Genomic DNA, 13,020 nt, shown 5'->3' on the forward strand with positions numbered 1-13,020 from the left:
ATGGATACAAACAGAAGAAGATCAAATAAATTGGAGTATGTTCTAAATTATACCAGATAATACAGTTTTCCTCTACCATCCTGACTGAATTGCTTTCACGCTCCCACTTTCCATCTATATTAGGAAAATAATGGTGACGAAAGATGCCTTTTAATTTTCGGCTCAGCATCATTTTGACATGTGTAACTGATGAATCTCCACAGGATATAATAAATCATTTGCAGATTTCCTCCCGTTTTTGATCAAGTTGGGATGACCAGACTTCTGCCCAGACTCATTACATTTGGGGAGCAGATTGGATGCACGCCTAGGCATGCTCTTTGTTATTGTCATTATAAACTCTGCTCAAGCTTCTGAGCAATTGTAGAATTATCACCTCCACACATGCACACATAGACTCACACACTGGCAGATATCTGTGTTCACACATAAACACATGGGAAGCAATTATTGTATTTGTTTGAAGGAAGGCACACTGCTGATACCAATTTATATCTTTGTCTCTTGTCTAGGTTAGAGGCTATGATCTCTGCGTTGTCAAGGACATGAAACTGCAGGAAACTTGATGGCTCTTAGGGCCCAGAATGGGCAGCATTTGAAAGATTGTGGCTCTTTACTGGACCGACAGTACTGTAAAACAGATTCCAGGCATGAGGGGGTCACAGCATAATATAAGCTCCCTCTAGTGGCTTTACAGTAGATTGCACAAGAGAGAGTGGTGGTCAGTGCAGTGGAAAGTGTCATGTCCTGTTTTTTGGTATTGCTGAAAATCATATTGAAACCTTATTTTTTGTTCAAAAATGCTGCTTCAGCTAATAAATGAGGTTTACTTTGTTTTGCAGTGAATTATCCATTTGGGCCTAGTCACTTATGTAAATATGTAGACAAAGTGGAAGAGGGGAATGTGAAAATATTTTTAGTGAAATCAAAGTTAGCAGGGGAGGCATAAGAAAGTGCAGTATGTGTGTGTTTGTGTGTTGTGCAGGGACAGCTGCCTGCCGAAGGAGACAGTGAAGGTTCACTCGCAGTACCACAGAACCCCCCCAGCTGGGCTTGCCACTAAGGAACGGAGATGCCCAGGGAGAAAGATAAAGAGAGGAAGATGTGGAGAGAGTGTGAAAGAGGTAGCAAAAGAAAGAGAGAGGAAAAGAGGAAGCATATGAGAAAGAGGGAAAGGGGAGAGGGTGTGCGTATTCATATTTTGCCTATTTTGCCACAAGCTTTTCAAAGGCTACATCTTGCCTACAACACATCTGGGAATGAGAGTGAAAGTTGAAGAGTTCTTCCTGCTCTTTTCTCTCAACCCCCCAAACCCATTTTTACTGATTCCACTTTCTCTCTCTTTTTCTCTCTCTCTCTCTCCCTCTCTCCGCCTTCATGCACACAAAATTTGGCAGCTGCTGTCCACCTGACCTCTCCTTGACATAAATTTCACTAGTTTTGTGTTTTGTTTAGTTTAAAATAAAACTTCATTCCCCTTTTCTAATCAAGCACGATTCTATCATTCTACTGGTTTACTGTAAATGCAGCAACAAAATCAACCATGCCAATAATATACTAAAGAAGAAACAACAAAACTAAACTGGGACAGTGTCTAATAGTGGTATGAGTCATTTAGAAATCACCTGCACCGGCTGTCTAAATATGAGACTGTCTGGGGCAAGAGACATCAGCGGATCTAGGCTTCTTCTATAAACACAGAACACAGCAGAATGTTCAGAAAGTGAATACTGATATGGAGCGCTGTGATTCCTCTGAAGAGGCGTCGGCAGGTTAAGAGGATACCTTTTTCACTATATATTTCTACTGTTTTAGTCACGGCTGTGTCTTCTTTCCAATTTCACTTTTTTCCCTCTATCTTCCTTTCTTGCCAAGGTTTATCCCTGAGGTGTCCTGTGGGGCTACCTACTGGATAAGCCATTTGAAATGCATTTTCTAAAGAACCTTCCGTTCCATTTTTGAACTGCTGCTATCTCTCAAAATGTCCTTAAGAAAAAGTGTGAAAGAAAGAACGCTAGCAAATGTTTTAAAGTACTCTTGCTGTACTTTTGTGTGTAGTTTACTCATACAGAAAGAAGCCACAGCTTCCCAGAAGCAGAGTGATACAGACTTCTGGGACTGTGATCTGTGCTGGTGGGTACTGCAAAATGTGACCTGCTCCACTGCGCCAGTATTGTGCAACTCAACAGGGGCTGATGGAAAGGCCAAGCTCACGGGGCAGAGTAGGAATTCGGATGAGATCATCCTCTGGTAAAACTGGCCAAAGTTTCTCCTTAACCGTGTACGTAGGATGTTTTTTTAATTCAGAATTATTCTAAATTACAATATAAACTACTATATAACTGATTGAAAAAAAAACATCTAGCCTGTCATGATTTAAAGAAGGATAATATTACATAAGGAAATATACAGTATGACCAAATTATGTATTTTTGATAATAATTATTCCCCAAGCAAATACAAAATACCAGTGGACCCTACAATTTCCTACGTTTGCATATTTAGTAATGCACTTCTTGCACAGTATCTTTAAATATTTGAAAGGGCAATCTAGAGACCTAAAGCCATGATCAGTCAGTTCCCAAAAAGTGCATCACTGTGCCACATCATGGACTGCAGCCTGCTCTGTCAACCAATTATGCCAATTACAGCCAGAAACCCCTGTGGTGTTTTGATAAGACCTTCCACCATTTCTTCCAATGAAGCAATTTGTTCCAGTATTTGTTTACAGAGAGAGGCTGTGACTCGCAGCGAAAATAATATTTGTTATCTCCACTTGCCATCAGAGCAGAGTGAATCCACCACTGGCTAATCTTAACCTGGCTTTCTCATTGAGGTTTAATCTGGTCATGGCAACTTAGCATCTAGTATGGAAGATTGTGCATGGGTGAGGGTGTGTGCGATTATGTGTGTGCATATTGTGTGTTTGCATTTGAGGAGGGTTCAGAGGAGAGAGATAGACAAGGCAGTCATTCTCGTCCTGCCCCCTCCTTCCCCCCATCCATGTCAAGAACCAATCACGTGTGAAAACTTGCCTTAACTTCCCTTGCCTGTGTGACTACAGCGTCAGACAGAGTTTGACAGATCTGTGCGCCACGGAGGCGTCTCCCCGCCATTTGGCATGCCATGCGCGTCTGGTGCGCTGGAGACTGCCTGTCAAACGCCTATGAGTCGGTGGCGCAGCCAGGGACCCTACGGAGCGCCAGATGGGCCATTAAGGTAGTATTAATGTAGATGCCATCGCTTTTCTCCTCTGACTGGGACATGCTCTCTCGAACTGCGAGCAGCTGCTGCCATTTACTAGGACAGCTTCCTGCTAACTTTGGCCAACTGGCATCACCACTGACTGACTCAATGTAATGATACACTTTTTCTTCCTACTATACCTGTGACTTTTGTCTTTCTTTTCACCCTGCCCTCCCATTCCAGAGGTTTTAACTGGATAAAGCTGATTACTTCCAGCTTTTCCTGCCACCAAAGTGTTACACAGACACTCCTGCACATGTAGGCAGCGATTTCCTCTCCTTTTCTCTCACAGACACACACACACACACACACATATAAAAACACCAGCACTCTAATAGGAGTATAGAAACTGGATCCATCTGTACACCCACTCTTAAGCTCATAATCAAGGCATGATATTCAGTAGTGTACGGTTATTTCTGTTTATGCCCTACTGAGTGCTAATATCATGCTTTAATTGAGAGAAAATTGGCTGTTGGCAAGAAACAGAAAAGAAGGTTACCAAAACCCCAACCATGGATAAGTGTTGCAATCAGTAATATTCTATTTAGTTAAGTAGCCTAAAATGGGATGTTTTGAGATCATTATTCAAATCACATTGACAAAATCCTATTATGAGAATTAGTTTTCCAGAAGGAAATGTACAGAATTATTGATGTGTAATAAATGTGCTTTCTGCATTACATACACTAGGGGCATATTAGGAAACAGTGGGGCATATGATTCAAACTGAAACAAGGTCACAAACACCATATTCTCTCATTCACACTGAGAAAATAATGCACATTTCAAGTTCAAACTTTGCATAACATCTAATGGTAAAAAGAATGGCAGACAATTAAATATGCCTATAGTGAGTCCCAGAGTGCAGCAGAAGTCATAATAGCAAACAACTTCAACACTGTGGTCCTAAACAAGTCAGAGGAAGGAGTGAGGAGTCAGAAAGACGGGTTTGTCTTGGTACTTTTGAAAAGACGCAGGATCTCCAGAGGCACAGGTTAGCCTTCCTACACAGCTGAGACTACATCCCTCTGTTCCCTCTCTTCCCTGTCTCTCACTTGCCTTGCCTCTCATTTTTCAGCAGAGCCCAGGGCCTGAGTGGAGGAACAGAACAAGCATCCTTTGAGGTGCTCCTAGGGGAGATGGGTATAGTAGTTTAGGTCGCTGTACACCCACGCTGAGTTCCCACGTACAGCATAACTTGTAACTGCAGTGTAACAATAGACAAGTGATAGAAGTATATACTATATACCGACTTTATTGTCTGCCAGCCTCTCACTTACTTTCTCCCTCTCTCCCAGTCTCCCTCTCTCTCAGCGGCATCAGCCTGAGTGAGATGTGGGGGAGGGCCGTCTATGTTTGCGTCTCAAGAGGAAGCTCAGATGAGGACTACAGGGTTGGCATCACCGGTGGTCAGTGTTGAAATCAAACGCACCGTCACCGAAGCGCAGCAAACGCTTATGCTCCTGCACAGCCGTTAGTGTACTTGTGGTATCAAACTGACACCTTCTCCCATGGCTGCTCCTGACAAGGAATTTCCTCGTTTAAAAATTAGCTGTACCATGCCAAGAGCACAGCGGCAATTTGTACAGTTGTGAATAGATTTGATTCTGAGTAGATGAGCTAAACGTTGGTGATGAATAACAATATGCAGGTCCAGAGGGCACAAATGGATGAGACTCATACAATATGAACTATGACAAAAATAACATTATCCTTTGTTAATGACCTACCTAGTCTACAGTGTAGAATGAATACTGAAACAGCTGTCTGTCAACTCAGCCCGATTTAAAGGTAATTTCAAGAGCCTCTTCAGAAAAATTACTAATCAACCTCTTCCAAAAAATGCAAACCAATGTCTTCATAGTTGATTGAGAACAGCAATTGCTATTTTGGTACTTGGACTCAATGAATAGGGTCAGCTTTTTATCTGGGTATCTACATGTTGAAAAAGAAGCAAAAATGCACAGATCAGCATGTCTGCCAAGTAACCAACGCAGCAGAGAGTACCACATACATTATTGTGTGTCTGACAGCCTCGTAGACAAGATTAAGAAGCACACAGTTACTGCAAAGTAAACTTGAGGATGAGGACACAGGGTCTGTATATCGATGTGAGATGGCACAGGGATCCATTTCCCACAGCTTTATCCAGGAAATCCAACCTGCGATGAACAGGATCAGTTCCTTTATTTACAAGGCACATGTTATTGCTTTGCCATGCAAATGCTTTCAAAAGCACTGTAATGCCATCCCGCTATTGTGGGGAAATGATCGCTGCACCAGGACAAGCAAGCCAGGCTTTGATGGGTGCAGAATAAAGGTGTTACAGAGCTAAGCAATGTGTGTGTGGGTGTACTGCAAATAGGTTATTTTGGATGTTTTTTTTTTTTTTTTTTTTTAGAAGAAAGGCGGTATTACTGAGGCCTATTGGTGCACCTAGGTATACTTCCAACCAAGGCGATTAACATGAAAGGAAATATCTAATGTTATTTTCCACCGCTGTGAAGAGAGAAGCAGAGAAAAGCCTGTAATCACATTATTATTTGTGTCGGAGATCAAGATCAATCAGGGTTAAAAGCGTGTCACAATGTTTAACAATAACAATGGATGCCGTCTTGTGTAGGAGATACACACTACACAACTGTGTGATATGTGTGATACTGAGGTTGGGGTGGGATGAGGGGCTGACAAAGACTCAATTTCTTTCCCTTTGTTTCACTTTGACCAAAGTTGTCATTTACATGATACTTGCATTCATACTTGCATATGCTCAATATACACTTACACACACACACACACACACACACAATGTTTGAAAATTGTAAATGTGACTGGGAGTGTTTCCTAATAACATGCAGAAAGAGAAGGAAGAGGCACCACTAGAAAAAAGACAAGCACAGAAAAGGCTTCACTCCCCTCAGAGGCCTGTACTGGAAACAAGGCAGCATCTTAGCGCTTGGGGAAAAACGCAAATGCAGACTACATCAGCATACACAGACAAGAGAGAGCATTCAGTAGCACAAAAAGTGATACTCATTTTACAGTATGTACACAATGCCTTAAAAATGAATGAAGAGTAGAAGAGGACAAGAGATGGAATCTCTTCTACCATTCAAACATGCGTACACAAAAAACATTATGGCTTTTATGATCCCTCTAGCAAACAGATAAAACAAACTACTGTGTTCCTACAGAACGGGTGACAACTAAGATTCAGTCACGTAAGGTATCGAGCTGGTGAGCAAGCAAGTGGTGAGAGGGAGATTCAAACTTAATGAGAGCTTTGGCAGCTTGTGTAAAAAAAGCAGGGAGGCAGGCAGTGATTAACGGAACACTTCAGAGTACAAGGCACAGCGGTGCTCAAAGAAAACAGTGATGATCTCCACTTAATCGCGGAGAAGCCCGGAGCATCTGCCGCCAGAGCAGGGCAGCGGCACCGGCGAGCTCCCGCTCCGCTAGGCTGTCATCTCCAGAGAGCTGTGGCCATATGCTCGGCTCTGCCGCAAACTCACAGGAAGTTAATTTTCTGACAAAACACAGGGATAAATATGACATTCAAACAAGTTGTGCTCAGCCAGGCTGAACACGGATGCCGTGCCAAGCTCAAGCTGCACACGTGTCACACTTAGGAACAGAGTTTATTTTCATGCTCCCACGGTCGCTTTTTGCCTGGTTTTGTAGAAATACAGACAATGGGTGGTACATTTTCAGCGAGGAGGTGTTAACCTACTTACAGACTAAACTATGCTATGTATACAGGGAAAAAATTCACACACACCAAAACAAACACACCTATGGTACATGATACTTGGCTTGATACTATCAAAGCTACCACATTAACAATCTCCAGTGACTGTTAATTCTTATCAAAATGTTTATATAAGGCAGCACATGGAGAACTAGAGAGGCATTGTCCTGTCTGCATACAAACACATTCATCAAAACCCTGAGAAAATGACAGTGTCATTGTTCTAATGAGGGGGACAGAGAGAGGGGCAGAGACATGAGAGGGGGAAAAAAGTAAGATTAACTTTCATTTCCGTTCACAGACATAGCACCCCACGGTGTGACATTAAAATAATGTCAGTCAAACTGTTAAATAGGAGCTCTGTCTAACCTTGTCTGTTGCAGGTGAAATGCCATAGTGGGCCTAAACAAAGGGCTCACAGGTGTGAGCAGAATCATAACACCTTACCACTGGGCCAGAATATAGTGTTTCTCAGATCTCAACGGCCTGCCACCACTCCATTTCAGATGGTAAGGAGAAACGGAGCCTTGGGGGTGAAGGCAGCGGTTCCAACCCACAGATTCTTTATAACAATGGCCAGTATCGTATAGTACAGAGTTTGGGGGATAAATGGAGGTGGAGCAGCTTGTCTGGACATACTGAGGAAAAAAAAAAAGAAAATGCACACAGGGAGGCAAAGGGGATGAAAAGAAGATGGAGGTTGGTGGAATACAAGGGAGAGGGCAAGGTTTGGGCCTCTACCTGGGGCAATCAGAGGCCACTGGTATGACTAGAGCGAGAGAAAAGGGTGACACTGGGATACACACACCACCAGGCCCCTTTCTCTGCAACAGTTCCTGCATTCCCCCCTTCAGTGTCCTTTGCTTTTGCTTAGAAAGGTGAGGGCTGGATGCAGTCATGCAGATCCTGGTGGCCTTTATCAGGGGGAGAGGTGAGAGCTTTGGGCCCTGGGCCTCCATACTGTTGCCAGGTGGCTGGGTATACCCCCCCTCCATCCCCCGAAGATGAGATCAGTCTCATTTGAACTCCAAGGCCTCTCCTGTGGGAATTTCTATCTTTGTAAGTATTATGTAACTGTTGAAACAAGGCCAGAGGAGCAACAGATAACATAACAATAAAAAAGTATCCTGATGATAAAAAACTGTAACTGAACACTTCACTTTGGTGGCAAGATGTAATGGGTTGATAAAATTGTTTTAAAGGTGACAAGTAAAAGATCATTCAAAAGCTAAAGACACAAGTCAGATATTACTGGCTGACAAAGAAAATAAGCAGAAATTTCACAAGATTTTAAGAGTAAGCTTCTTCATACTGACTTCAGCACAGGAGAATCAAATGAAAACAGATAATGATATTTGGGCCGATTGAGAGAAAGTGGACTGAAATACTCTTCCTCTTTTTTTTAATCCATCCATTACAATATGTGGGAGTCAAAAACTGAAAGACTTAATGTATAACAATGCACTAATGTAGCTGCAAGACTAGGAAAATCTGTCCGAGATGTAATATATCCAGTACACATGTGCACAACGGCACATACCCATATATCAAGTGTTGAGTGGCAATCATTCACCTAGACGCTGTCACATTGCGGTAAATGGGCTTATTTTGCATGAGAAGGAAGAGAGAGTGATGGGCTGCAGTGAGCAAAAGAGGGACTGAGGGACTGAATCAAACGATATGAGTAGGCAAAATTAAGCTCCAATGCAAGTGGAGCACTTCACAAGAGAGCCAATTTCAATTCCACAGCACTTAATTTAGGATTTGTATGGTTCAGCAGCATGCTACTGTATGGCAAGCCATGTAAGGACAGAGATAGAGAGAGACAAGCAGCAAAGAGCCGTCCAGACCCTTGAGGTATCCATCACACGCATGCCTCCATCAGACCCTCTCTCTCTTTCTCACAACAATTAATTAAAAACTAATGATATTATACTTTAGAGATTATGTAGATGTTTTAAGGGGGCATTATAAAATCACTTGGGTTTTAATGTGACGAGTGCACACTTTTTGTGAGTTTTGTGTTGTGGGTGTCATGCATGCATATTCAGAGGGTCCTTACAGTAAATATGCTTCAATCTCCGTACCTGGTGCTCTTTGAAGTCAGCCCTCTGGAAGTCATAGCCTAGCTGGGCATAAAAGTTGTTCCCAAAACCGTAGGCCTGCCCACTTTGAGTCCATATGAAGCAGTGTCGGCTTCCACAGGCCACACCAACTATATTGATGACATCTGCATCTCTGTCACTTCCTTTAACGGTCACTTTCTGTGGCAACTTAACCTCGACTATCTGGTCCTTTACTGCCCTCTCTCCGTCTCCAAGCCTAGAAAAAGCAGACAGAAAAAATTAATTTTGAAAGTTTCTTCTCCATCATGTACAGGACATCCCAAGATCATCGAAATGACCTTTTTTGTTTGACACAAAATGTGTCTGATGTAAGACATAACAATGATGCACAGTGAATTGCACTGAACATTTTATCACATATGTCAATGTGCCTACGTTTGACTTCAAATGTCACAAAATATGCTTGTCAACATCTTGGCATGAATAAATTGTTTTCATTTAAGAATAAGATAAAATGACATCTCAATATATCCAACACTGTGGTGTTGTCCTTCAGGTATGTTTTCTCCACATATACTGCATGTCTAACAGGCATATTTCAATGAGGTCAGTTTTATGTTCAAGGGGAAGAAATAATAACTGAACATAACTCAATTTATAGCTGTACAAATGACTTTACATAGACCTGCCTAGCTGAGAGTTGTGTTACTGTCTGTGTCCCTAGTGTGAGTGAACAGAGAACATCCAAGACCCCATTTCAACATGAGCTGGTCAAACGTAGCCCCAGCACCCCTGTGACCTGTGAGCTCCCAGCAGCTTCAAACAGAGCTCTGCTGTTTGCTTCTTGATAAAATGCTCCTCTTTGTATTTGTTTCCCTGAGCCAGCGTCATAACCTGCAATGCCCTGGCCATATCTACTAGTTTGCGGCATGTCTGGGAAAAATAACAAACGGTCTTCTCCATTATTTCCACAAACGGGGAACGAAAGGTCTTTGCCCGCTGTCCCCACGAGAGCCTGTATTGATTACAACAATGCTTCAACTCAAGACAAGACCACTCTGGGGTCACTGCTATTTCCATCAGAAAGTTTGCCAGTTTAAATTTACACAGCTCCCTTGTACTCTCCTCCTCTCTCGCCTCCAGTGAGACACACAGGAGAGCTGAGGAGTTTTCAGATATCAGAGTGCCAGTTGTGTAACAGAGATGCTCACCCTTTGCTCTGCAAGTGGGTGTTGTGAAGCTCCAACTATAGGCTCCTCCAACTATAAGCTCCCCACTAGAGAGCCTTGACCTGCTTAGAGGGGTCAAAGCATCATGAGAGGAGAGAGAGAACGAGACAGAGAAATGGAGAGCGAGATAAGGAGAATAAGGGACAATGGGAGATGATGAGAGAGTGAGGAGTGATGCCTTTGTTTCTTTTATGTATTTCTCTAAGGTCTGCTGTGCTACTGTTTAAGTATGTGAGGGCCACTGAATCACTGTAGCCCCCAGGTCCCAAGATGTCATTACAGCCAGACTGGCTCCTGGCTGGAGAAGTTTTAACAAGGAGGCTCATCAGGAGGAAAACAACTGTTTGCATTTAACTATGTTTGTCTATTTGTCTTCCTTCTGTTTCAGTGTCTATCTGAAGTTTTATATACAGCTGTGCAGTATATTGTCAGAAGACAATAAGGCATCTGAATGACTATCGGGCAGAACAAAACTAACCAAAGACAGCTAAACTTTTATGAACACCTGAGTACCTGTTCAGATACTCATTTAGACTTTACTTGTGAATTTTACTTACTGTCCACTGGTGCCATTTCCCCATGCAAAGATCTTGTTGTCCACTGTGGAGAAAAAGAAGAGAAGCATAATGTTAACATAAGACACATGGACTGAAATGGGTAAATATTGCTGTAAAATACTTTGTAGGCATGGGCTATATTTGAGACAATCTTTAAAACAGTGTGGGAAATTGTTGTGAGAAATCACTAAAAAGTGGTAATCTTCAAATGCTGTAGTTTTTTCACAGTAATAGCTCAAGTTGTGTGTTTTCCCTTTTGTCCTCAAGTGTAGAGTGAGCGGTGCTGTGTCAGTGGGTGGACCCTTCCCCGCTGTGTGAAGTTTGATTAATACAGCCTCGACAGAGAGTTCAGAGACTGGGGCCACCTCTCACACACCCTGCTGTAAAATAATGAGCCTTCAGCGGGAAGGGATAATATACAAGGGAGGGGAGAGACACTTCCTTAGCCTGAGTCCAAGCTGAACATATTCAAATGAAATGAGGAGAGGAGGCCATCCTAACTGATTAGACTTGTCTCAAAAGAGAGGGAGAAGCCTACATATTTCTCCTTCTATGTACATGTATTTAACTGTCACCTCTCTGCACTAACAATCCAACATGGCACTGATCCATTTGCATATGGTTTCTATAAATACCTGGACCTCTACCTGTTCCTGCACTGACTCCAGTCATGTTGGAACACAGACAAGCCTTATTGGTCTTATGGGAACTCAAACACCACAGGGGTAACAGCCAATAGCAACAGACTTTACTCATCAAGCCAGCAGAGTTCTCATACATTATAGAGTAGGCTATATGATTTACCTAAGCTTGTCAAAAGAGAAAAATTATCAGGCAAATGTGGGGTAATAAATTGTAATCCATGCTGCATATGTTTGACTCGTGACCTTTGGCATTTTAAGGGTTGGGTTCTATGAAAGAGTTGCAGCAGAATGTGTGAAAGGAAATAACATGAAAGGTGAAATGCCACTTGGAAACTTTGGGGAAAATGTGCAAAACAGGTCACTGATTTTTATGTGAAGTACTGTATGTTTCCAGGGATTTATACTAGAAGTTGCTGCTATCATACGAACAAGAATATATCATTTTAATAATGTAGATATTCTTGTATCTAATCTAATACAACAGTCCTGCAATAAATCCTCCATCCAAGGCGGTTTCAATGATCAGTTTTTGTTGAAACTGTGTTAAAAAGGTGATGACTTGACCGTAAATCCACAATTTGTGGTGCTGCTGAACTGCACTGCATTCTGTTGACAGGTGTTCCTATTATTTTGTCCATTCCGTTAAAATAAATGAGGGTAGGCTAAATAACAGACAGACCTCTTTGTATAGTGCAATACAGTTCAAAATCAGTGCAAACTGTAGCCTCCAAAACAATCAGTTAAATCAACACTTCTTTAAAACTGTTCCAACAGCAAATGTACATTATAACCTTTACAAAGGAGAATTTATTAGAGGACTGTTGTATTAGAACCATTAGTTTTAGTTTGGTGTCCCTCATAAACTGACGACTGAGTGTGTGCATTATTAAGTACCATCTACTAATGTTGGCAGTGCACTTTTGGCATTTATTGTACAAGATATTGATGTTCTTTGGAGATCATTTAACTTGAAATTTTGAAATGCATCTGCAAAATTCATACAAGCTTTTTGTAGGCTGCCACCACAGTCAAGACTTTTTTCCAGGTCCGAGCTTCTCCATATACATTAACTTTTGTAATTTCAAACAACAGTGTCCCTCAACAACACATTCTTAAATCAAGCACTTCTGTACATAGTGTGGAATTAAGACAGACATTGCTTCTAAGAACCTTTTATGTCACTCTGTATAGATGTAATTGATTTAAATACCATGCAGAACTCTAACACTATTTTGGCTGTGCATATTGTAACAAAGCATGCGTGTATGCATGTATGGACAGTGCAATGTAGACAGCTTTGATTCTCTTTACTAAGGAACAAGACCACACACTAAACACACGAGACTGTAACTTCAGCTCTGGCTTGGCCAGAAAGAAACACTACTTCTAATACACGGGTATGGCATAAGTTTTTAAGTGCTCCTGAAGAAATGCATATGGTAATAATTCACATGAAATTATATCCTTGAGCTCAGCTCAGAACTTACAGCTCACTGGAAAGACCACACTCATTATGAACTGCTGATA

The 13,020-nt window shown here is 41.9% G+C and overlaps 1 protein-coding gene across 3 annotated transcripts in view; it reads right to left on the minus strand.

Moving 5' to 3' along the window:
• The window catches only part of LOC139623962 (uncharacterized), a 296,887-nt gene that overhangs the window by 240,915 nt on the left and 42,952 nt on the right, over window positions 1-13,020 (minus strand). For all 3 annotated transcript variants that reach the window (XR_011691618.1, XM_071482655.1, XM_071482656.1), the window contains exons 3-4: window positions 10,850-10,892; window positions 9,085-9,319 (exon numbers count right to left, since the gene is read on the minus strand). Coding sequence is in view for 2 of the 3 variants with exons in the window: in XM_071482655.1 (XP_071338756.1) it covers window positions 9,085-9,319; window positions 10,850-10,892 (278 nt within the window). In the remaining variant the exon portion in view is untranslated. The remainder of the gene's footprint in view (window positions 1-9,084; window positions 9,320-10,849; window positions 10,893-13,020) is intronic.

This window comes from Trachinotus anak, unplaced genomic scaffold (assembly GCF_046630095.1).
Source record: "Trachinotus anak isolate AG129_WGS33_773 ecotype Australia unplaced genomic scaffold, CSIRO_AGI_Tana_v1 ptg000008l, whole genome shotgun sequence".
NCBI lineage: Eukaryota > Metazoa > Chordata > Actinopteri > Carangiformes > Carangidae > Trachinotus > Trachinotus anak.